Genomic DNA, 27,548 nt, shown 5'->3' on the forward strand with positions numbered 1-27,548 from the left:
CAAAGGTTAGATGAGTTAGTTAATATTTGTTGTAATTTCCTTTATGATTTATCAATGTTACTTATTAGTGTACATTTTGATTTATTTCTATTTTTTGGTTTCTTACTCGGATTTTGGAACCCATCACAAAAAATCCACCACCCACGACGAACGAACAACATGACTGCTACGACAAGAGGAATGAAGGTGGCTAACAGAGTGGTGAAAAACACCCCAAAAAGGATGAGCGACGGCGCGGAGGAGGGACCTCATCACACCGTCCCATCATGAGCCTACATCGGAACAAGAAGGATTGGATTCGTGGGGGAGATGGTACTACCGGATCTAGATTCTTAGAGAGATGGCAGAGACTTTCTCTCTCTACTTTTAAGAATTAATATTGTTTTCAACAGTGAGCAATTCATTCATTGCCGTGAAGAAATAAATTATCTACTCCCTTTTGATTGTATTTATTATATTTATTTTTAACATTAACTTAAAACGGTTTATTATTTTTTAAATATTAGTTTAATTATGAATTAAAAAATTCGTTAAATTTTAATAAAATATGAATAACCCACAACAGTAAAAGCAATATTTCTTAAAAAATAACAATAAGCAATGTTTCTTTTCTGTGTTAACCATTTGATTCCTAAGGGAAATGAAACCTTAGTAAGCTGCCGTTCATAAGTAAAGTTCGACAAGGAATTGTTAATCGGAAAATTAAACATGGATACTTTTGAAGTATTTGTCATTTGGTGAAGTTCACTAACCAATTTCTTTATGGGCTTCGGTCCCATGGCATTTTAATTAGGATCTCTACACAATATTGATTTGATTTTTTAATATAAAAGTAACTTTTTATACTCAAAATTAAAACATTACAAATGTTTCTAAAGGAAATCAATTACATGCCTTTCATTGATAATGATCAAGAGTATATATAGTTACAATTGGTAGAGTCAAACCTATGAGAGTAATTACAAAATAATAACCAGCATAGTTACTAACATAATTACATAAAGTCAAACATTATATCACTACAAGAAATACTGCAATTAGTCAGGGGAGGATTCCTTGTGAAATTGCAAGAATCCCTAGGAAAAAGCCATTTGTCAGGGCTTTTGTGTGGAGCAGAATCAATGGCAAATGTGATCCTAGCAAATTGCTATGCCAGGGCTTTAGCTCCTGGCATATCTGCATGGGACAAACTCCTGTTTAAACCCCTCTTATAACTCATGGCAAAAAGTCTGGCAGAGTCCCTAACAAATTGTCTGACTCAACAACCCGCTTTTCTGACCCACTATCAAATCCGCTGCAGTTGCAAATTGCGTCATAATTTTTTTTTAAAATATTTTTTTAATTGTTTTATTTAAAAACATTAATTTCATTAAAATAATTAAAATTAATTATTAAGATAAATTTAAAAACGTAATTAAATGCTTTTTTTAATTTAATTGCTTTAAAAAAAAAGTAGTTAAAAATAAAAATTAAAGTAATATCACCCATAAAATATTAAGTCTAACAGTAATGAAATTAAAATTGTATGGAATAATATTACAGACTATAAGTAGCAATTGTAGCAGGAAGCATAAGAAACTTCCCCAAATATTACACACCATAGATAATAAAAGCAAAATAAAATAACATCATCAAGGGTCCAACTTCACTCCTCATCATCGCTCTCCACCTCCTTTCCTCCTTCTTTGCCATAAATCGAAAAAGGGTCTACATTAGCATTCAGAACTGCTGCTTGCTGACTTGAACTCCCAACCTCATGTGCTTACCTAAACTGAGCCAGCTGCTCCTCATATGTTCATTGGCGGCTAAGCAAATCTTGCACCGGTCTCGTGACTCGCCATTTGCTGGGTGAGCTTCTCTTGAGTCAATCTTTGAATAAGGTCACGCATCTCAGGGGTCAGCGCAGGCTGCTGGGAGGATCCTTCACCATGATTAAGGGTAAATCTGAGGGTTGCTGCAACACCCTTCCGGTAGTAGCGGCCAAGTTACCGGCACAATATAGCTTTCCTTTGGTTTTATCGCCAGCAACTTTGGTCCAAGTTTGGAGGGCCAAACTATTATCAACATATAACCCTTGAGAAAGAGCCTCGGCAAGCTGTCGATCATACTGCTTTTATTCAAATGATAACAAAATAGTTCATGACAAATAACAATTATTTTTTAAAACATAATAATAGCTAAAGCAAATGATTAACTTATTAAAGATTACATGAACCTTACTAGCACGCTCGTCACAATATTGGTCGGACATATGTCTGTGTGTCTCGTCATGAAGCTCGTTAATAAACGGCTCCCTCCCAAGTCTCCTGGCCTATGTTTCACAAGAAATAAAAAGCAAAAATTTATTAGTATTGCTTTAAAACAATCAAATTTCAATATGATATGGAAAAATAATTAAAAGTTTATTATTTTTACCAAGCGCTCAGCATGCTCTCTGTTGCTTAAGCAACCACCGCTGTGAATGCAACCCCCCTTTTCGGACGTCCGATTTTTTTTCGCTTGCTCCGACTTTGCCTTGAACTCCTTGCCTGCCCAATAGTCAGCCAACTCAACCATAACCTCCCTTCCGATCCAATGTGGCCGTTTTTTTTCTCCTCATAGATAATCTGGGCGTTTCAAAGCATATCAATAAGACGCGCAGCCATGCGGATATGGAAATTATGCCTTATTATAGCATTAAACATGGCGTCCCAAGTACACTTCACCTGCATTTTTGTTAACATATTAAAGGAAGTTAGTATACTATAACAAATGTGCATATAAATGAAAATACAAATTATGATATATATTTGAAGTAACCTCAAAGAGCCTAAACCGGCGATCTTTCTCCTCATCCTCCACTTCGCCATAAGTCTTCCACGACCTTAAATAGCAGTTGTGGATTATGTCTCTAATTGCTTCCGCCGCGGGTTTGCAAGGGAAAAAGTTGAAATAATAAAAATTCATAATTAAATAATTCTTAAACTTAAAATATACATAAAATTGAACTATGTAACGACCCCTTGCGTCAGTCGGATAAATTAGCAGAACATCATCAGCCTGTTGCACCTGTCCACCACCTTTCATCTGGCCTACACCTTCCTCTTCGACCATATTTTTGGGTTGTGGTGGGTTTTGGGGTTGTGGAGGGTTTTGTGGCGGGTGTTGGGGTTGGGAATGTGGTAGGTATGGAAACTCGGTCATTCCATATGGAAAAGGTGGGGAAGACCCAAAGTAGGGTGGATATCCCGAATGAAAGTAGGAAGGTGGAGGCCCAATAGGTGGGGAAGACCCAAAAGGTGGATAACCTGAATAAGGAAAACCAGGTGGTGATGAGAACGGTGGAGCTATGGTGGGAGTAATTGCACTAGCATGGGAGGACCCAGTTGATCCCTGGCTAGATGATGCAGAGGGTGTGAGAGGCATATGGTTTAGTCTGACTTGTGTGGCTGGGTCCACAACTACCGTAGTGTACCGCCTCCTGCGGCCTTTGCTCTTGTTTTTTTCTTCAATCCTCGGAGGCATTCTTGGCTATTTATCAATAACAAAAAACCCAAATTAACTAAAATAATAAATCATCATAACAATACACCAATTATAATAATAAATCACCATAATAAATCATTCATATTAGAAAATAATAACGTTACAATAAATCACCATTCATATTCATTCATATTGAAAATAATATCATTACAATAAGCACAATATAGAACCAAGTCAACAATACACAAATTATAACAATACACCAATTATAATCCAAAAACACTTTCATTAACTTGATCCCTTTCATCATGATCCCCTTCAACATTGTTCTCTTAAGAACCAGCATCATCCTCGTCATTTTTATCTTCATTAGGAGTCAACAAAACAGCATGATCAACATGATCCCCTTCAACTTGTGCATCAAGCCAACCTATAACAGGCTCAACTTCAATTATCTCATAAACATGTGAAATTTCATGAATTTGCTCAATTTCATCAGTTGGTTCTTCAGTCTCGATCCGACCCCTTGGTTTTGTTTTGATTGCAACCGACCACCCTCGTTTGTGTGGTTGTGTTGGGGGATAAGGAACATAGTACACTTGCCTAACATTATGTGCCATGATAAACGGATCATACGCATTATATTTTTTGTCCACTCGAATGTCAACATTGTTGGTTATTTTGTTCATTTTTGTCCATCTATGTGACGGATCAAACCATTCACAATAAAATAACACCACTTTATCTTGATTGTAAAATAACTCGTAAACATGTTTGATCACGCCATAGAAATCATCTTCACCTCCTTCCGTAACTCCTTTAACATATACACCACTATTATAAGTCTTGTTCCCCTCACTCCAAGATTGAGTACAAAATTTATATCCATTCACGAAGTATGTATGATATTCAGTGGCACATGGTAAAGGAACTTGAGCTCTTAAACGAATGATTTCATTAGTTGGTTCGGCATCATATACTTGTTGTTTAAACCAACCGGGAAAATATTCATGTACATAACGAGGTGAATCATCACCAAATTCTTCATAAAAGGTCTTGAATTTCCTATAAAAAAATTCAAGTAAAAGTTAGACGTGTTTTAACTTAACAATGTACTAATAAAAAGTAATTGTTTTGTTTTACTTACTTAAGGTATGGTTTAACCTCTGCACAATTAATCAAAACATGAACATGAGTTGATCGGTACTGTTTCGGATCCACCATCCAATGTTCACTCGCCTTGCCAGAGTGGCGACCAGGTAGATTGAAAATTGATAAGGTCAACGAATATCTTTCATTTTCAACATCAACATTATTTCGTGTAGTGGTTGAGCACACGATCGATGAAGTAATGACTGAGAAAGAACGAGGTTTCCTTATGAACATAAACAGCACATATTGATCCTTCAGGAACATAAACAGATTGGAATGAGAATTTCATTCGGTATGTTTTTGACACAGGAACAACAAATCAAATTTTAAATACACTGTTCTTGCCTGCTGTTATTCAGTGCGTAGTGCTTACAGGGACATCACTAATAACGACGCTGCCATGCTACATCATAGAGTAAACGAACATTGGGGTTCTATTTGGAAACTTAAACTCCCTCAAAAGGTCAAGAATTCATCTGGCGAGTATGCCACAATTGTCTTCCAACCCGTGTGTGCTTACAAACAAAAGGTGTAGATTGTCCTACAAGTTGTCCAATTTGTGATGTCTACGATGAGAATATTAAGCACCTTTTTTTTGAGTGCAGAAAGAGTGTTATATGTTGGAACGGGATGGCCTTTGGCATTCGATCAGACATGTAAATTTACCCACATCTTCCTTCTCTGAAATTATTTTTGCTTTGCTTCAGAAATTTGAAATTCCTCAACAACAGCAACTTGCGGTCACTCTATGGAGTTTATGAAAACATAGAAATAATAAGATTTGGAATAACGTTACAAAAGCAGCTCAATAAATCTGTGACCACGCCGAAAGTTTCTTAAGTAGTTGGAAGAATGCACAAGAAGTGAGGAACCAAAGCACCAACCGCAGTTCACATATTGTGACTGAAAATTGGAAAAAAAAAAAACAGAGTCTGGAGAGGTTCAAGTGTAATGTTGACGCTTTCTTTTCCACTTCCAAGAATAGAGTTGGATTCGGTGCTTGTATTTGCGATGCAGAAGGAAATTTTGTGATAGCATGAACTGCTTGGGCTACCCATTTACTTGATGTTGACATGGGGGAGGCCATGCAATGCAATGGGTAAAAGAAATCAATATGGTGCACATGGATTTTGAAACGGATTCCAAAATAATGGAAGATAGCATATATGACAAGGATGGTGTCTCTGATTTCATGGCAATAATTAATGATTGTAGATACTTGTTGGGTACCGATTCAGTACACTTTGATGTGAGTTTAATTCGAAGACAAACCAATGGTGCTGCTCATTGTTTAGCTAAAGAAGCATTATACCATGCTAGTCTCCAAGTTCATAGTAACATTCCACATTGTATTTCTACTTTGATTAATAATGAAAAGTTATAAGTTTCTTTCTGTAAAAAAAAATAAAACGGATCTATGCAACCACCAAGGAGCGCATCTTTTGATATAGAGTATTACTTTTTCCACCCTATAAGATTCTCGCGCGCCCTGCGTTTTTCCAAAAATGCCCTTGAGGTTTCCGGATTTCATAATCCGGAATGGTGTTTTCCTTTGTTATAGGGTGAAAAGTGGAGTAACGGATTTTTCTGGATTTTGTAATCCGGAAACTTCAAAATATAGGGCGCGTTACATGATGTTTTCGGATTACATAATCTGGAAACCCCCTAAACACCCTTTTTCAAGGTAAAACAGTTCGGATTATATAATCCGAACTGTAACAGCACAAATCTTAAGCCATTTTAGGGACAACATTAATCTTCCTAACTCTTATCCTTTTGTTTTGGGTCATTGTTACATGTTCTTAGTCAAAAATCGGGTTTTCGGGCTACTTGATCGGATTGCTCCGAAACTTCCTCAGAAAATCAGAAAAAATTCAAGGACCATGACTCTCTTAGAACGGACTTCTTATGGGACTCCGCCCCTCAAAATCCAAAATTCCATCATTTAGACCCATTTTTTAATTTTTTTTTTAATTTTTCATATTCTCAGAAAAATCCGAAAAAATTTGCACTAGTTTTATTTGGATTTTGGAATTTTTTGGTGATATTTTTTGTATTTTTATGATTTTATTTGACAGGTTTTTAGCATTTTTACTTAGTTTTTTTGTTGTTTTTAAAAGTAAAACTCAAAACTGCTGAAATGTGAGAGAGTCTAATGGCTGATTATACATAAGAATTGTCCGGATTATAAAATCCAAAATAGTAAGCATGAATCCGGATTTTAAAATCCGGACAACACAAGGGCATTTTTGGAAAAAACGCAGGGCGCGCGAGAAACCTATAAGGTGGGAAAAGTAATACTCTTTGATATATGCACCACTATAAAAAGGGCCATCAAGGAGTGTATCTTCGAATATATGCACCGATGTAAATAAGGCCATCACCCCTAGGTATGATTAGACATTACTTAATGATTATTACTTTTTCCACCTTGTGCCTTTCCTCGCGCGCCCTATTTTTTTCCCAAAACTAGTTTAGAGACCCGGCGTTGCTCGGGTTAGATATTAAATAAGTTTTATAAGTTTGTGTGCACAAATACACGCGTAAGTATATTACATTGAATTTATTTAAATTTACAATTATAATAATATCTTAAAAATAAATATAAATGATGAGATGAATGTCCAATGCAAGAATAAAAAATGTAAGAAAATCATTATTTGTGATCCAAAGGTTAGATGAGTTAGTTAATATTTGTTGTAATTTCCTTTATGATTTATCAATGTTACTTATTAGTGTACATTTTGATTTATTTCTATTTTTTGGTTTCTTTCTCGGATTTTGGAACCCATCGCAAAAAACCCACCACCCACGACGAACGAACAACACGACTGCTACGACAAGAGGAATGAAGGTGGCTAACAGAGTGGTGAAAAACACCCCAAAAAGGGTGAGCGACGACGCGGAGGAGGGACCTCGTCACACCGTCCCATCATGAGCCTACATCGGAACAAGAAGGATTGGATTCGTGGGGGAGATGGTACTACCGGATCTAGATTCTTAGAGAGATGGCAGAGACTTTCTCTCTCTACTTTTAAGAATTAATATTGTTTTCAACAGTGAGCAATTCATTCATTGCCGTGAAGAAATAAATTATCTACTCCCTTTTGATTGTATTTTTTATATTTATTTTTAACATTAACTTAAAACGGTTTTATTATTTTTTAAATATTAGTTTAATTATGAATTAAAAAATTAGTTAAATTTTAATAAAATATGAATAACCCACAACAGTAAAAGCAATATTTCATCAAAAATAACAATAAGCAATATTTCGTTTCTGTTTTAACCATCTGATTCCTAAGGGAAATGAAACCTTAGTAAGCTGCCGTTCATAAGTAAAGTTCGACAAAGAATTGTTAATCGGAAAATTAAACATGGATACTTTTGAAGTATTTGTCATTTGGTGAAGTTCACTAACCAATTTCTTTATGGGCTTCGGTCCCATGGCATTTTAATTAGGATCTCTACACAATATTGATTTGATTTTTTAATACAAATGTAACTTTTTATACTCAAAATTAAAACATTACAAATGTTTCTAAAGGAAATCAATTACATGCCTTTCATTGATAATGATCAAGAGTATATATAGTTACAATAGGTAGAGTCAAACCTACGAGAGTAATTACAAAATAATAACCAACATAGTTACTAACATAATTACATAAAGTCAAACATTATATGACTACAAGAAATACTGCAATTAGTCAGGGGAGGATTCCTTGTGAAATTGCAAGAATCCCTAGGAAAAAGCCATTTGCCAGGGCTTTTGTGTGGAGCAGAATCAATGGCAAATGTGATCCTAGCAAATTGCTATGCCAGGGCTTTAGCTCCTGGCATATCTGCACGGGACAAACTCCTGTTTAAACCCCTCTTATAACTCATGGCAAAAAGTCTGGCAGAGTCCCTAACAAATTGTCTGACTCAACAACCCGCTTTTCTGACCCACTATCAAATCTGCTGCAGTTGCAAATTGCGTCATAATTTTTTTTAAAAATGTTTTTTTAATTGTTTTTTTAAAAAAACATTAATTTCATTAAAATAATTAAAATTAATTATTAAGATAAATTTAAAATCGTAATTAAATGCTTTTTTTAATTTAATTGCTTTAAAAAAAAGTAGTTAAAAATAAAAATTAAAGTAATATCACCCATAAAATATTAAGTCTAACAGTAATGAAATTAAAATTGTATGGAATAATATTACAGACTATAAGTAGCAATTGTAGCAGGAAGCATAAGAAATTTCTCCAAATATTACACACCATAGATAATAAAAGCAAAATAAAATAACATCATCAAGGGTCCAACTTCACTCCTCATCATCGCTCTCCACCTCCTTTCCTCCTTCTTTGCCATAAATCGAAAAAGGGTCTACATTAGCATTCGGAACTGCTGCTTGCTGACTTGAACTCCCAACCTCATGTGCTTACCTAAACTGAGCCAGCTGCTCCTCATATGTTCATTGGCGGCTAAGCAAATCTTGCACCGGTCTCGTGACTCGCCATTTGCTGGGTGAGCTTCTCTTGAGTCAATCTTTGAATAAGGTCACGCATCTCAGGGGTCAGCGCAGGCTGCTGGGAGGATCCTTCACCATGATTAAGGGTAAATCTGAGGGTTACTGCAACACCCTTTTGGTAGTAGCGGCCAAGTTACCGGCACAATTAGCTTTCCTTTGGTTTTATCGCCAGCAACTTTGGTCCAAGTTTGGAGGGCCAAACTATTATCAACATATAACCCTTGCGAAAGAGCCTCGGCAAGCTGTCGATCATACTGCTTTTATTCAAATGATAACAAAATAGTTCATGACAAATAACAATTATTTTTTAAAACATAATAATAGCTAAAGCAAATGATTACAGTATACTTATTAAAGATTACATGAACCTTACTAGCACGCTCGTCACAATATTGGTCGGACATATGTCTGTGTGTCTCGTCATGAAGCTCGTTAATAAACGGCTCCCTCCCAAGTCTCATGGCCTATGTTTCACAAGAAATAAAAAGCAAAAATTTATTAGTATTGCTTTAAAACAATCAAATTTCAATATGATATAGAAAAATAATTAAAAGTTTATTATTTTTACCAAGCGCTCAGCATGCTCTCTGTTACTTAAGCAACCACCGCTGTGAATGCAACCCCCCTTTTCGGACGCCCGATTTTTTTTCGCTTGCTCCGACTTTGCCTTGAACTCCTTGCCTGCCCAATAGTCAGCCAACTCAACCATAACCTCCCTTCCGATCCAATGTGGCCGTTTTTTTCTCCTCATAGAGAATCTGGGCGTTTCAAAGCATATCAATAAGACGCGCAGCCATGCGGATATGGAAATTATGCCTTATTATAGCATTAAACATGGCGTCCCAAGTACACTTCACCTGCATTTTTGTTAACATATTAAAGGAAGTTAGTATACTATAACAAATGTGCATATAAATGAAAATACAAATTATGATATATATTTGAAGTAACCTCAAAGAGCCTAAACCAGCGATCTTTCTCCTCATCCTCCACTTCGCCATAAGTCTTCCACGACCTTAAATAGCAGTTGTGGATTATGTCTCTAATTGCTTCCGCCGCGGGTTTGCAAGGGAAAGAGTTGAAATAATAAAAATTCATAATTAAATAATTCTTAAACTTAAAATATACATAAAATTGAACTATGTAACGACCCCTTGCGTCAGTCGGATAAATTAGCAGAACATCATCAGCCTATTGCACCTGTCCACCACCTTTCATCTGGCCTACACCTTCCTCTTCGACCATATTTTTGGGTTGTGGTAGGTTTTGGGGTTGTGGAGGGTTTTGTGGCGGGTGTTGGGGTTGGGAATGTGGTAGGTATGGAAACTCGGTCATTCCATATGGAAAAGGTGGGGAAGACCCAAAGTAGGGTGGATATCCCGAATGAAAGTAGGAAGGTGGAGGCCCAATAGGTGGGGAAGACCCAAAAGGTGGATAACCTGAATAAGGAAAACCAGGTGGTGATGAGAACGGTGGAGCTATGGTGGGAGTAATTGCACTAGCATGGGAGTACCCAGTTGATCCCTGGCTAGATGATGCAGAGGGTGTGAGAGGCATATGGTTTAGTCTGACTTGTGTGGTTGGGTCCACAACTACCGTAGTGTACCGCCTCCTGCGGCCTTTGCTCTTGTTTTTTTCTTCAATCCTCGGAGGCATTCTTGGCTATTTATCAATAACAAAAAACCCAAATTAACTAAAATAATAAATCATCATAACAATACACCAATTATAATAATAAATCACCATAATAAATCATTCATATTAGAAAATAATAACGTTACAATAAATCACCATTCGTATTCATTCATATTGAAAATAATATCATTACAATAAAGCACAATATAGAACCAAGTCAACAATACACAAATTATAATCCAAAAACACTTTCATTAACTTGATCCATTTCATCATGATCCCCTTCAACATTGTTCTCTTAAGAACCAACATCATCCTCATCATTTTTATCTTCATTAGGAGTCAACAAAACAGCATGATCAACATGATCCCCTTCAACTTGTGCATCAAGCCAACCTATAACAGGCTCAACTTCAATTATCTCATAAACATGTGAAATTTCATGAATTTGCTCAATTTCATCAGTTGGTTCTTCTGTCTCGATCCGACCCCTTGGTTTTGTTTTGATTGCAACCGACCACCCTCGTTTGTGTGGTTGCGTTGGGAGATAAGGAACATAGTACACTTGCCTAACATTATGTTCCATGATAAACGGGTCATACACATTATATTTTTTGTCCACTCGAATGTCAACATTGTTGGTTATTTTGTTCATTTTTGTCCATCTATGTGACGGATCAAACCATTCACAATAAAATAACACCACTTTATCTTGATTGTAAAATAACTCGTAAACATGTTTGATCACGCCATAGAAATCATCTTCACCTCCTTCCGTAACTCCTTTAACATATATACCACTATTATAAGTCTTCTTCCCCTCACTCCAAGATTGAGTACAAAATTTATATCCAATCACGAAGTATGTATGATATTCAGTGGCACATTGTAAAGGAACTTGAGCTAAACCTCTTAAACGAATGATTTCATTAGTTGGTTCGGCATCGTATACTTGTTGTTTAAACCAATCGGGAAAATATTCATGTACATAACCAGGTGAATCATCACCAAATTCTTCATAAAAGGTCTTGAATTTCCTATAAAAAAATTCAAGTAAAAGTTAGACGTGTTTTAACTTAACAATGTACTAATAAAAAGTAATTGTTTTGTTTTACTTACTTAAGGTATGGTTTAACCTCTGCACCATTAATCAAAACATGAACATGAGTTGATCGGTACTCTTTCAGATCCACCATCCAATGTTCACTTGCCTTGCCAGAGTGGCGACCAGGTAGATTGAAAATTTATAAGGTCAACGAATATATTTCATTTTCAACATCAACATCATTTCGTGTAGTGGTTGAGCACACGATCGATGAAGTAATGACTGAGAAAGAACGAGGTTTCCTTATGAACATAAACAACACATATTGATCCTTCAGGAACATAAATAGATTGGAATGAGAATTTCATTCGGTATGTTTTTGACACAGGAACAACAAATTAAATTTTAAATACACTGTTCTTGCCTGCTGTTATTCAGTGCGTAGTGCTTACAGGGACATCACTAATAACGACGCTGCCATGCTACAACATAGAGTAAACGAACATTGGGGTTCTATTTGGAAACTTAAACTCCCTTAAAAGGTCAAGAATTCATCTGGCGAGTATGCCACAATTGTCTTCCAACCCGTGTGTGCTTACAAATAAAAGGTGTAGATTGTCCTACAAGTTGTCCAATTTGTGATGTCTACGATGAGAATATTAAGCACCTTTTTTTCGAGTGCAGAAAGAGTGTTATATGTTGGAACGGGATGGCCTTTGGCATTCGATCAGACATGTAAATTTACCCACATCTTCCTTCTCTAAAATGATTTTTGCTTTGCTTCAGAAATTTGAAATTCCTCAACAACAGCAACTTGCGGTCACTCTATGGAGTTTATGAAAACATAGAAATAATAAGATTTGGAATAACGTTACAAAAGCAGCTCAATAAATCTGTGACCATGCCGAAAGTTTCTTAAGTAGTTGGAAGAATGCACAAGAAGTGAGGAACCAAAGCACCAACCGCAGTTCACATATTGTGACTGAAAATTGAAAAAAAAAAACCGAGTCTGGAGGGGTTCAAGTGTAATGTTGACGCTTTCTTTTCCACTTCCATGGATAGAGTTGGATTCGGTGCTTGTATTTGCGATGCAGAAGGAAATTTTGTGATAGTATGAACTGCTTGGGCTACCCATTTACTTGATGTTGACATGGGGGAGGCCATGCAATACAATGGGTAAAAGAAATTAATATGGTGCACATGGATTTTGAAACGGATTCCAAAATAATGGAAGATAGCATATATGACAAGGATGGTGTCTCTGATTTCATGGCAATAATTAATGATTGTAGACACTTGTTGGATACCGATTCAGTACACTTTGATGTGAGTTTAATTTGAAGACAAACCAATGGTGCTGCTCATTGTTTAGCTAAAGAAGCATTATACCATGCTAGTCTCCAAGTTCATCGTAACATTCCACATTGTATTTCTACTTTGATTAATAATGAAAAGTTATAAGTTTCTTTCTGTAAAAAAAAAAAAAAAGCAGATCTATGCAACCACCAAGGAGCGCATCTTTTGATATAGAGTATTACTTTTTCCACCCTATAAGATTCTCGCGCGCCCTGCGTTTTTCCAAAAATGCCCTTGAGGTTTCCGGATTTCATAATCCGGAATGGTGTTTTCCTTTGTTATAGGGTGAAAAATGGAGTAACGGATTTTTCTGGATTTTGTAATCCGGAAACTTCAAAAAATAGGGCGCGTTACATGATGTTTCCGGATTACATAATCTGGAAACCCCCTAAACACCCTTTTTCAAGGTAAAACAGTTCGGATTATATAATCCGAACTGTAACAGCGCAAATCTTAAGCCATTTTAGGGACAACATTAATCTTCCTAACACTTATCCTTTTGTTTTGGGTCATTGTTACATGTTCTTAGTCAAAAATCGGGTTTTCGGGCTACTTGATCGGATTGCTCCGAAACTTCCTCAGAAAATCAGAAAAAATTCAAGGACCATGACTCCCTTAGAACGGACTTCTTATGGGACTCCGCCCCTCAAAATCCAAAATTCTATCATTTAGACCCATTTTTTCATTTTTTTTTAATTTTTCATTTTCTCAGAAAAATCCGAAAAAAATTTGCACTAGTTTTATTTGGATTTTAGAATTTTTTGGTGATATTTTTATATTTTTATGATTTTATTTGACAGGTTTTTAGCATTTTTACTTAGTTTTTTTGTTGTTTTTAAAAGTAAAACTCAAAACTGTTGAAATGTGAGAGACTGTGATGGCTGATTATACATAAAAATTGTCCGGATTATAAAATCCAAAATAGTAAACATGAATCCGGATTTTAAAATCCGGACAACACAAGTGCATTTTTGGAAAAAACGCAGGGCGAGCGAGAAACCTATAAGGTGGGAAAAGTAATACTCTTTGATATATGCACCACTATAAAAAGGGCCATCAAGGAGTGTATCTTCGAATATATGCACCGATGTAAATAAGGCCATCACCCCTAGGTATGATTAGACATTACTTAATGATTATTACTTTTCCCACCTTGTGCCTTTCCTCGCGCGCCCTATTTTTTTTCCCAAAATACCCCTTGTTCGGATAACAGAATCCGAATCCATTCCGGAATATTAATTTCGGATTTATTCGTGTATTTTGTCACTTCATCCACCCTGATGGATGATGATGCCAGTTATGAATATATTGATTCGGATTATATAATCCGAAAATTGTGTATAACTTCCGGATTATATAATCCGAAAAGTGTAAATCACCCCGTTGAAAGTCAACAAAAGGGTTGGTGAACGATGGTTCCGGATTATATAATCTGGAAAGTGATAATCTTGTCCGGATTATAAAATCTGGAATGCGTCAGTACAGAGGCAGAAGCCATCTGTTTTGGCTGAGCCTCTGTTTAGAGCAGATTCAGTCAATTTTTTTGGCCTTTGACCATATGCAAACCAAAAAATCAAATTATAACATCAAAACTTACAACACAATATAATTTTCAAACTTTAATAAAACATAATTATCCAAATGGTACATAACATAATTATCCAAAATATTCAAACATTAAAATTAAATTAAATACAATCAACCCCTAATAACTACACCCCCAGCACCTCTGCCACCACCCCTGCCACCACCTCTGCCACCACCCCTGCCACCCTCAGTAGCTCCCCGACGATGGTAAACTTTCCCATCATGCACCTCTTTCAACGCATCCTCCAAATGCTGTCATTCCTCAGTCTCTTTCGGCACGAGACCACTTCTCATCATAGCATAGATGTGGTCTCTAATGCGGCTCATCCTTCTGCTAAGTTGTAAATATGCATGGTCTCCATCCTCCTGAGCAGCTCGCGCATCAAGGACCACATGCTCTGGTGGCCTCGGCACCGGTACCAGCATGTCTGGAAGAATCATGCGTGGATGAGACACCCGGTAAAACCACTCGATGTATCCATCTACTGCCTCCACATAATGAGTTGCAGTCTCTCCCAATATCTGAGGTGTCAGCGCATAATCAAGTGCATGCTGAATGCGGTTTGTGATGTCCGCCAAATTAACACCAGTAGGTGCACTCTCAAGGGGATGTCTCGGTATGGTTTGAACCCACCTAAACTGACGAAGCACCCTCTCCGGTAGATATCTCACCATGCGGTCTCCGCATCTCAGCCATCCAGAGTAAAGGCTGACCTGCTCAAACGGACGTGCCTGACGGTGCGCTCCATATGGGGCCATGACAACCTTCGTCAGATCCAGGGCATCCAGATGGGATCTGTAGTTGTCTAATGTACCTAAACCAGACAGTGGTAAAAAAAACACATCGCACGTGGGTACTGATTATCTAAATATCCTTCCCAGACATCCTTGCTTCCCATACCTAGGAAGTGATGAAACACCCAAGCCTGCACCAAAGACAACACAAGTTTTTATATACAAACCATATACACTTAAATTTAATAAAATAAAACATAGTTTTTAATTTATACCTGCAACAAAGTCAGGTATCCTGCCATCTGACTGGTGTTCCAACGTGCAGCATTGTTGAGCTCCTTATACAAGTGAGCTAGTGCCGCAGCTCCCCATGAAAAACCAGAAACAATCTCAAGGTCTCTAAAGTACTTAAGGTACACAACATCCACAGCCCACTGGTTCTTGTCACTGAATATCGTGATCCCCACCAAGTACAACAAATATCTGCAGACAGCCTGGTCCCACAACCTCTCCACCTCCGGAGTCACACCATACTCGGCCGCCAAATCCCTCTGCTCCTTCAAACACTCCTTGAAGATCCTCTCCAAGTAGCTAAATCGGCAATGTGCACCTTTGGTCTTGTTGACCTCAAAAAGAGCATCACCCGGATCAGACCCCAAGTACAACTCCATCCATTCCACCGCCTCATCCCGTGATATGGACCCGTGGGACAGGAGCATGCCGTCAATGGGAAGATGCAGAAAACAGGCCACATCATCAAGTGTGACTGCCATCTCCCCAATAGGAAGGTGGAAGATGGAAGTCTCCTCGTGCCACCTCTCCACAAAGGCACAAATCAGACCGTAGTCAAGCAGGCTGTAGCTGGTATCCTGAAGCCAACCAAGGTCGGTGTCATGCAATTTGTTTTTCCACCACCGTGCAGCCATGATACGTTTGGTGTCATTATTATGCATCGTATCTATCTTCTTTCCATTGTTGATGCATTTTAATTTCGGACGCCACTGCAAATAATTAAAATTAATAAAGTGAGTGAGTTTAACAAACAGATTTTACAGTAAATAAACATTTAAATTTAACAGCATATAAACAGGCAGTTTCAGATATAAAGTAAGTGAGTTTAACACTAATAAATACCTCGCCATCAGCTGCCTTCCTGGCCACGTGCACATGGTACCTCCACCGTAGGCCAGTCTCGTGTGGGCCACCGGGATAATCATCTAGTGGCTCAGGGTCCACCACCTTCTTCTTTCGCCTTCGCTGTGGTTCGACATCTTCCATTTCCACGTCTATATCCTGCAGCTCCTCCTCAAGCTCCTGCTCCTCCATATGCTGCAATTCCACATCATGCTGCTCCTGCTCCATGTCCATATATTGTTGCTGCTCCGACTGATGCTCGACATCAGCACAGCGTCCTCTAGCACCCCGACGCCTCGGAGGAACACCACCTTCCTCCTCCAGCCGTTGGCGACGCTCTCTCCTACGGGAAGCATGCCCTGCCGCCCTTACGCTTCGAGTATTAGATGTTGAACCTTCTATAACATTCAAATTAGTGTAATCAAACATCACAATCAAACAGCACAAAACATAAGCAAAAAAACATTATTGGTTTGTCCGGATTTCGAATTCCAGACATCAACAATATAGTCCAGAATAACAAATCCGGACTGTACCCGACCAGAATTCCAAAAAAAAAAAAACCACCAAATTAACCATGCAAATGTACAGAAATCGAACTTACCTTCCATGATATTTGACAAGGGTTGAAATGCGGTGCTTTTGAGCAAGAAAACTCCAAATTTGGACAAGATTTGTGGTGTTCGGAATTTGGGATAATGTAGAGAGAGAGAGTGAATGGTGAAAGTGAAACTGTAAAACTGTAAAAATGGGGGGGTGAAGTTCCTTTTATACTTCGCAATTGTCCGGATTTTATATTCCGGAATATGTATAGATGTTCCGGATTATATAATCCGAAGGACATGTTGGTAATTTGCATAGGGCGCGCGAGAAGGCCATAGAATGGGAAAAGTAATAGTCTTACTTAATTCACTTATACACATCTCTACCTTCTAGCACTTACTTGATTAGTGACAATTTATATGTGTGTTTGGATCAATGACACGCTTTTTTCCGTGTTTCATGTCTTATTTAGATTTTTTCCTTTTGTTTTTTATGCAACGATCAAAAAAAAAAATCTGGCAACATTTTTTTTTTATCGATTTTTTAATGCAACATCTTTAGTCATCGATGCAAGAAACAATATTTTTTAACCTATTTGTGGTGGACATTTTTGCATACTATTGTGGACAAAATTAACCTTCAATTCCCCACTCTCAAATCTACAAAGAAGGACAATTTTTGCAACATCTTTAGTCATCGATGCAAGAAACAATATTTTTTAACCTATTTGTGGTGGACATTTTTGCATACTATTGTGGACAAAATTAACCTTCAATTCCCCACTCTCAAATCTTCAAAGAAGGACAATTTTGGTTTTTGATGAACAACTATTTTTCTTATGTTTATGTTTATATTTTCCCTCAAAAAAAGTTTATATTTATTTCTAATAGAAATAGATTGAATGCAACCATAATTTTTTTCCCACGTATGCTAATTATTTAGTAATTAAGAATTTCAAGTTATTGAAAAAATTGATTTTTCAAACTACTTATGCACAAGCTTAGAATTTCAAAATTTATACGTCAATCTAATTTGCAAATGAATTTTTGATTGAATACAATATTATCACAAAAATATAACTAGATTTCATTTCAAAATTAGATCTCATATAAAAATAAATATATAGATAAATCAATTTTTTGTAACAATGAATGTGCCTTACACAAATAAAAATTCTTCTAAATTGTGTGTTACACCTTATTTACTCTAAAAGGAATAGCTTGCAAGGGTTGACCAATTTCTCTATCGCCATTTTGTAGCTTCCAATCAAAACAATTAATCAATGATCCTAACATTGTATGTAACATTCTTATAGCAAGTGGCATATCAGGACCCAAGTAATAGTTGTGTATGTAAGTGAGACTTTTATATATAGTAGTTTTCTACGTTCATAGATAACTCTGACATGCATATTAAATTGTAATGACGTAATAGTTGTGTATGTAAGTGAGACTTTTATATTTGGTTCAAATTCACACAAATGTCCGAGTAAGACCAAGGACCCAAGTGTATTTTATTTTACCACCAAACTATTACAAGATGTCTATTGATTTTTTTTATATTTTATTATATATACCTATTATTTTTGGGTGCTATATAAAAAAATCGAGGCTCCTAAAATTGTGAGGCTTGATACTATAGCTCACCTTGCTCTTGCTAAGGATCGGATCTGTTTAATAGTATATAATATCAAACTGCAGCGGCATGTATTTAGAAACAAATAGATTATAAAAGATGAAATATGTCTTTTTTAATAGTGCAAAGTAAATGAATGCGGCAACATTTGAAATGCTATGCTCGAACACAAATTTGAACTTGCAGAGTAGATTGTGCAAATTTTTTTTTTTTACATCCTTACAAATATATAACTTTTTTGTTTTTCGTCTGTGGTATTACTTTAATGTCTATAAGAAATTGTTCATGTTGAAATTATTCCATGTAATATGTCGATCCTATTTATTTTAATTCTCATTTAGCCATTATGGGAGAGAAAATGGAAAACAAATTCAAGATTTGATATATATAAAACATGGAAAATGTTACCTAGTATCCTTAAAATATCAGTTAAAAAAATAAGTATAATAATTTTTTTTTTAAATTTCTTTCAAAAAAATATTTAAAAGTGTAAAAATTTTTTTTTTTTTTTTGAAGAGAAAAGTGTAAAAAATGTTGTGCTAATGTAAAATTTACTTCTTTTTATATTTTTAACTAATGTTCCAAGGATATTACTACCTCCGTTCCTTTATACTTCTCACTTTTGCATAAAAAATTTGTTTCTAATTAACTGTCGTTTTCAAAGTTCAATGTATCATTAAATGTGGCTTTACCTATATTATCCTTATATATTTATTGCAGAGAGAGAAATATATGAAATGAAGTATTAAATGATTAAGGTTATTATAGGAAAAAGATAAATTATTGTATCAAAAATATTAAAAGTATTTGTTGTCTTGATTTATGTAAAAAATCAAAATATGACAATTAAAAAAGAATAGATGGAGTAATTAGGATGACCATCAAACCACGAGAAACTCATCAAGTATCACCAAGTCAGAGAAAAAGGGCGGGATACTTTTCAAAAAAGAGACTTGATAAGTAGGGACACTATATTGAGTCAGAGTAAAAGAAGGGATACTTTTCTTGTTTTAGAAAGTTTAAGAAAGAATACTTTTCTTTTGGTAGAAAAAATGGCAATATTTGTCGAAAACAAAGTAGGGACCCTATCGAGTCAAAAAAGGGAGCTAGGTAGGGACTAACCTAAGACACTTTTTTCAGAAGTGTAAGAATTAATAGAGTATTGTTTTTCAATTTGAACAGTGAGCAATTCATTCATTAAGTGAAGAAATTATCTACTCCCTTTTGATTGTATTTTTATATTTATTTTTAGGGTCATGTTAACCAGTGGCCCCGGGGCACTGGTTAAGAAAGCCAAAAGAGGAAATTTTAAATAAAAACACATACTTTTTCAGCTTTTAATGTACTGATTACACATCTCTCAATGCAAATCCTACTATATTTGACCCTTAACCAGTGCCCCCGGGGCACTGGTTAACATTTCCCTTATTTTTAACATTAACTTGAATGATTTTATTATTTTTAAAATATTAGTTAAATTATCAATTAAAAAATTTGTTAAATTTCTATAAAATATGAATAATCCACAACAATAAAAGGACTATTTCTTTTATGTGTTAATAAGATCTTAGTAATCTGACGTTAATAAGTAAATTTTGACAAAGAATCATTCCATCTAAAGATTGAACATGGCCATGGGTACTTTTAAAGTGTTTGTCATTTGGTGAAGTTCACTAACCAATTCCTATGTGGGCTTACATTTTAATTAGAATCTCTACACAATATAGATTTGATTTTTTAATACAAAATTAAAGTATGTTTTTAAACTCAAAATTAAAACATTACAAATGTTTCCATTCCAACTTATTACTTAACTAAAAAAAGTAAAAAACAACTCTCGCTAATTTTTCTACATCCCCACTACTAGTAATTAAAGAAATTAGTTAATCCTTTTTTTTCCTAATATGGAAAGAATGAAAGAAGAAGGGTTCACGGAACAATAAAGTGAAATATAGAGCGTCAAAACTCAAATGCCGGTTTTTTTCTTTGAGTAAATTACACTTCTCTCTCTTTAAAGATGCTTGAATTACACTTCACTCATCTCTTATGTTAAAATATACATTTTACTCGCCTATTATTCAAAACATATTAAAAAATATTTCACTCACCTCCCTTGAGAGAAGCTTGAATTACATTCATCTCCCCTCTTATGTTAAAATCTACGCTTCACTCCCTCAATAATTTTTTTATTTCTAATAATCTAGAAAAAAAAAACAATCTAGCACACTTTGAAGAAAAATATTATTACAAGTTCATTTTAATATAATCAAAATTTGAATACGTAGTTTTTGCTATTTTTTATTCACAATTTCATTAACATGTAGTTTTAAACCCTATTATAAAATATGAAACAACCCAAAATAAAATTAAAATATGTGAAAAATTGATAAAGTCAATTAAGTAGTGCTTATTTAAATGTGAATTTTATACTCCAAATTATAAAATTAATAACAAAATATTTAAATTTAATTATAATTGACATTTAAATTATAAAGAAAACGAATTTGTGTTTTTTAAATCGTGATTCAAAATTAGTATATATTATAAAAATATTTATTTATGTTAAAATAGATTAAAGTGTGCCCTCGTGAGGTTAGCTCAGTTGGTATGGACAATGCATAAAATATGCAAGGTCCGGGGTTCAATCCCCGGCCACCACAAAAAAAATAGATTAAAGTGTAGTATATATATATATATAATTATTAAGGGAAAGAGTTGAAATTCAAGCATCTCATAAAGGAGGAGAGTATCAATTTTACTTTTCAAGGGAGGGGTATATTATAAATTATGGTCTATTGTGTTAAACACTAATTAGTTGATATGTGTGATTGAGCTATTCTTTCTAAATGGAACGTGATGGGTTGGACCATTTAGCTAAGCTCAATGGGAGGTCTCTGCCTTCAGCAGTTTAGCTATTTAAACATCATCCCATCAGATTAAGCATTATGAACAATACTCTGAAAACCTAAACCTGATGAGGGTAGTTATTCCTCTCATAACTCGTTGGCAGTCGTTCATGAACCTAAACATACTATGTACACAATTTCTTATTCCTTCTTTGTTGTATCCAGGATAAGTTTTAAACTTTTATCAATTGGTATCAAGCCAAATAGATACTGGTTATGGCTATGGCTATTCTTTTTCTGATTATCAGATACTTGTTTAGGATAAATCGTATGAATGAATACATGAACTCACGTCCAATCATGATGGCTGTTAAAGAAACACAACATTTTTCCAGAATTTTTTTTTTCCTTGCAAAATACAAATTCAAAGAAACACAACATAACACAAAAATTACAACAACCTTCAAGAAAAATACACCACCATCATCTCATCACTACACATAAACAACAACCTTTATCACCACCATTATCCAGCAAAATAAAAAAACTCTAACAAAATAAAAAATTCTTCAATCATTATTATAATGTTTGTACCACACCTAGCATTTGTTCACTATTTTTCTCTCGAATTCAGCCTCACGTAGTTAAGTGATGTTTTAACTTGTTGTAATTGACACAGCCCAAGTGACTGCAGTTATGCATAGGAAGATTCGAAAAGAAAAAAAAACATAAAATCTAATTTTTCCGGCGCATACACGCAACAACAACAACATCAACATACGCGCAACAGGATGCGGTGGTGACATGTTCCGACGCGGTGGTACCATTTTCCGGCGCGGTGATCACTGGAGCAAGGTCATCCAATATTGGTTTTCTTTGTGGATTTTGTAGAGAATATGAAGGAGAGTATGTTTATGGTGGTGGTTTGTCACATGACATTTTGTGGTGGTCTAGATCTAGAATGAAAGTGAAGGTTTGGAGACTAAAAAAATGTCTCCTATCTAAAATTTAATTTCAGGAAGAGATAGAGAACGAAGAGAGGGTGAATATTATGTATTTTGTTTGGCAAAAAAGGGCCGAAAACACCACGGTGGGTGGCTGGAAATTTCGGTCGGAAAAGGAGAAGCGGGAGAATATGGTTTTGTAAAGAGAGGAAGAAAGAAAAGGAAATGAAAGAAGAATGAGGAAGAAGAAACTGTGGGGTTTTTATATTTTTCTTGATTTTTTTGTTATGAATGTTAATGAAAATGGTATGAAGATGATGAAGAAGAGTGAGGAAGAAGATGAAGAAAGGGATAATTACTTAGCTGTTGTTGACTCACCGTAGGATAAAATACACCTGCGTAATCCAATGACCCTCCTTTTAAAAAAAAAATCAAACGGTTTAAATTAGAATAATTAATAGGATCTATGGTGGACCATTTTTAAAGTTGGTCCACCATAGACATTTGGGGGTTAAAGTTAACAGTTAGGACCTTTTTGACCGACGGAGCAAAACCAAGAGGACCAAAATGTGGGTTTTACAATTTATCGGACGAAAATGTAAACGCATAATTATTTAGAGGACCAAATGTCCAATTAAGCCATTAAAAAGACATGATTGAAAGAGACATTGTATAAATTGACAACAAAATTTAATAATTCAACACATTTTATTATTTAATTAAGAATTCAAAATACATTTACGTTAACAAAATGCTTATTACAACAAAATACTAGTCCCCATGATATTAGTTTAAGGACATTGCGTAATATATGCAGGGACAGATGTTCGAACCCCAGACACCCCACTAGTCCCCATGATATTAGTATAAGGTGAATTTCTAGTCATAAGGCTACTTGACAAAAAAAGCAACATATTAAACACCTAATGGTAAATATGCAGTGCAAGAAGATGGAGGTTCGAACAATCCTCTTTGACCATTCATATTATCCCCACAAGATGACAGAATGAAAGGTCAACGTTGAAACATTGACATCATAAATGACTAAAAAAAAGGCTTATTTGGACATTTGGTCCCCTAAATAATTATGAGTTTACATTTTGGTCCCATAAATTGTAAAACTCACATTTTGGTCCCCTTGGTTTTGCTCCGTTAGTCAAAAAGGTCCTTGGATGTTAACTTTAACCTCAAATGACTTAAGTGGACCAATTTTAAGAGTGTTCCACCATAGATCCTATTGATTTTTTTAACTTTAACTGTTTGATCTTTTATTTTAAAAGGGAACAGTTGGATAATGCAGGTTTATTATATCTTAGTGTGTATCACCAACATCTAATTGGTGCCCATAGATCTTTTGTTTGTTTTACATTCTAGGACTATGCTGTTCAAATTATGTTGTTGTACTCCCCCGGTCCTATATATAAGAAAAGATCCACTTTTTAGATACATTTAATAATCAATGTATCTAGTCTTCATTGTAAACGAGATACATTAATTATTCAATATATCTAAAAAAAGAATATTTTCTTATATATATGACCAGATGGAGTAATTGTTAATGCTTAATGCATGTTGTTGTTGTTGACGTGTCGTAGAATGTAATATCCTGCTTAAATACACTGTCAATTTTATTTGTCAATTATTTTAATCCTTGAGACTTAAGTGAGGGCAAAATGGTAATCTTGCCTTACAAGATATTTTAAAAGGCAAAAGATCATTTCTACACATCTTATTTCTTCTTTTTCTTTTCACGTGCTAAACCAACCTTTCCTCCATCTCTCTAATCTCTCGGCTATCTCCCTCCTTCACACCAAATCACTCAACTTCTTAACTACTCCATGTGTAAAACAACTTTCAACCAATGGAATAAACTTTGATGATCCTCCCTCCACTCTTTCACCACATGGCCGAACCACCCTAACCCCAAATTTCTTCAATAATCATCAATTAAAGCTTGCATGATTAATCTTTAGAGAAACTCTCTCATGTAATACAAAGAACCTAAGGGACTGCAACAAGAGGAGTTAAAAGAGAAAAGGTGGGTTTGGAGTAAAGGTAGTAAATTTGGAAGTTGTATCAGTAGAGATTCTTTGGCTTTTAAGAAGAGGTGAGTTTCTAATAAAGTTTTGATCATTGAATAGAAATCCTTGTCGAATTTTGATAGATGATCATTGAGAAAATTGAGCTAGAACTTGCTGTTGCTGAACTGAAAATCTGCACTATTGCTTCTGATTGTTTCTGTTGTATCTCTTTGTACATACATCATTTTGGAATGGGACTTGGACCATTTGAAAGAAGACAAAATTTAACATGAAATAGACTTTGGAATGACTTAATTAAGTTATATTATGATGGAGAAATTTGAGCTACAAGTTTCAGTTTTTTTGAATAAAAATGTGCACTAATGTTGTTGGAATGTTCATGTTAAAATATTGGGTTCGCCGGCCATATTGAATGGACAAGGACTGAAGCAGAGGTCTGAAAATAAGGTTTCTAAGAGCAAGAGAAGAGGGCTGAAGGGAAAGTAATGGTAGGAGCTTTGAATTGTGGCAAAAGATATTGAGAGAATCCAGAATTCTTATGGTGAGTTCCTTAGATAGTAAACCCTCCTTTTGTTTAGTGAATTATACCATTTGATTGCTGACATGTGATTTTGAATATTTAGGACATAGTTAGCATAAGTGTGACATAGCTAGATACCCCACTAATTTGTTCTATAATTTCTTATATTAATGTGTAAAACTAATTAAACCTAATGATAGAGGATATGATTTAAATTGAAATGTCGATACACATATATATAGTTTTGGAAAATTGAACTTGTCATATGTTTTTGTTACCAGTTTACTTTCAAAATTATTTTCTTATTTGGAATGGAACATTCGATATACAAAGTTGGCCATTGTTCGGCTATAATGTGGAAAAAACATATTTTTAACTATGTGACATAAACATATGCAATCCTCCAACTTAGGTGCCATTATATGATTATTTCACATTGACATAAGGGATGCATTTACAACGGATTAGTCGTGAAGATATCTCATGGGTAGGTTACTAGTTCGGGTAAACTACCATTATAAGAAATGGATCATTATCTCGTTGATTTTAAGTTAATGACGAGAATTATTATAGCATATCTTAGACTTAGAAAGTCGAGACCAATTAGAACCTATTAGATATAGGTATTATGTTACATGTCAGATAGTGATATATTCGAACAGTAGTATATCCTAAGAATATTACAATTACAAGAAAATAAATTAAGTTAAGTTATGACTCTCTAACTCCCTATTAGTAGTGGAGTTGAGGTCATTTCATGATTATAAGAAGATCAATTAAGACAATTTATGCTTCTCTAACTCTCCGTTAGTAGTGGAGTTGAGGATATTTCAGTTATCAGAAATTAGTCCAGTTATAATATTAAAACATGTTTAAGCCGTGGCTTTCGCTATCCCGCCAGTTGGATACGAAAGGTTCCCGCAAGTTAGAACGGGCACTGTCCGTGAGGATGAACCCATGACAATAAGAGGAGTCCGATATCACCGTCAGTTGGGTTTCCGTCAGTTGGAATTATTACCGATTAGCAGTGGATTAAATTCCGGGGTTACTCCACCTGAGTTTATTCCGTAAAATGAACTCAGATAATATTGTTTGTTCGACGCTAACATTTCTAACATAATATGATAGACATTATGACTATAATTATGAGTATGATTTCAGCATTAGTATCAGTATTTTAGATAGCGATCCTAGTTATCCCCCGATCGCTCAGTTATGCATGACAAAACTATATAAACCCGAAATGGGTTGAGTTTAGAAACAGATGGCGATCCTAGGTTCCCCGAGATTGCCAACAGCCTAGGATAGGTGGAACTCATTGAGACATCCTGTCTCACCCCAATCCCTTTTATTTATTTCAGATTATCAGGTTGTACTTGGCAAGGGAGGCAATGCAGGAGACTGGATGATATATCTTCATATGCTCGTGTCGAATTAGTTCGAATTATTCCTTATGACATCATATATGTATTTAACAAATGTACGATCCTAGAATGATGTATATTCTTATTCATTAGAAAACTTTTATTATTGTAATTTTAATGTATTCAGTACTAAATATAACTCACATATGCTAGATATTCTAGATAAGTTTAGTATGCGTGTTACATAGAATTTCTATAAAGTTGTGTTCTGGGCTAAATTTAGATTATATAATTTGAAACGTGTCAAACCCTCTACAGCTACAAATTTTAACAATTTGTGTCTGATTTGGATAATATAAACCGAACATATCTTGGAAACACTTCAATTTATATAATTTGAAGCGGTTCAAAATATGGACAGTGGTATTACAAGCTATGTATGGACTATTTGTGGTGTCTTTAAGCTATGTTCAAAATAGATCTCTAACTCTTTCAATCTTCGGAGATACAAGAACACCGTCCAGGAACTTGCTCTTGCATTTTTTAGGGTCATCTCGTGCACTAGTTGTTATTGTGTTTGTACCTACCTAGGATCATAAGCTTCCATGTCCTTTGTTTCCCCGTATAAAGGACATCTTTTGTGAATTAGAAACATTTGGGCTTCCATGTCCTCAAATTCTCAATAAATCCCTACCCCATTCAATCTTATTGAGAATTAGGGTTATGATTTTTTTGTTTAGAAAAAGATTTAAGATTAACATAACATAAATTGATGATATTTGAAGATATATTTGTGTAAAAAAATTTTGATTGAAGGAAAATGATGAAGATTCAAAGGAAGATGAAGATTTAAAGGAAAAAGATGAAGATGATGAACATGTTCATCTTATTTCTTGATTTTTATTTTTAATAGAAATATATTTTATAAAATAAAATTATGTATTTTTTAATAAAATAATGAGAAAAAGGATTTATATGTGTTTCTATGAGAAATAAAGGACCTAAACGGGAAAAATAAAATATA

At 35.0% G+C, this 27,548-nt stretch overlaps 1 protein-coding gene and 1 long non-coding RNA gene across 2 annotated transcripts; one reads left to right on the forward strand and one right to left on the reverse strand.

The window, feature by feature from the left end:
• Positions 1 to 3,797: 3,797 nt before the first annotated feature.
• On the reverse strand, positions 3,798 to 9,847 carry LOC146955506 (uncharacterized). The gene is made up of 5 exons (XM_085748600.1): positions 9,707 to 9,847; positions 9,501 to 9,602; positions 9,276 to 9,392; positions 4,613 to 4,869; positions 3,798 to 4,530 (listed from the first exon to the last, which is right to left on the reverse strand). Exons 1-5 carry the CDS (start codon positions 9,845 to 9,847, stop codon positions 3,798 to 3,800), a joined length of 1,350 nt encoding a protein of 449 aa, XP_085604726.1.
• Positions 9,848 to 24,711: 14,864 nt separating this feature from the next.
• LOC146955507 (uncharacterized) lies at positions 24,712 to 26,834 on the forward strand. The gene is made up of 2 exons (XR_015016655.1): positions 24,712 to 25,181; positions 26,522 to 26,834. It is a non-coding gene; the product is annotated as an uncharacterized LOC146955507 (long non-coding RNA).
• The last annotated feature ends 714 nt before the right edge of the window (positions 26,835 to 27,548 follow it).

This window comes from Medicago sativa, chromosome 1, assembly GCF_051527215.1.
Source record: "Medicago sativa cultivar Bolivia chromosome 1, Bolivia_mono, whole genome shotgun sequence".
NCBI lineage: Eukaryota > Viridiplantae > Streptophyta > Magnoliopsida > Fabales > Fabaceae > Medicago > Medicago sativa.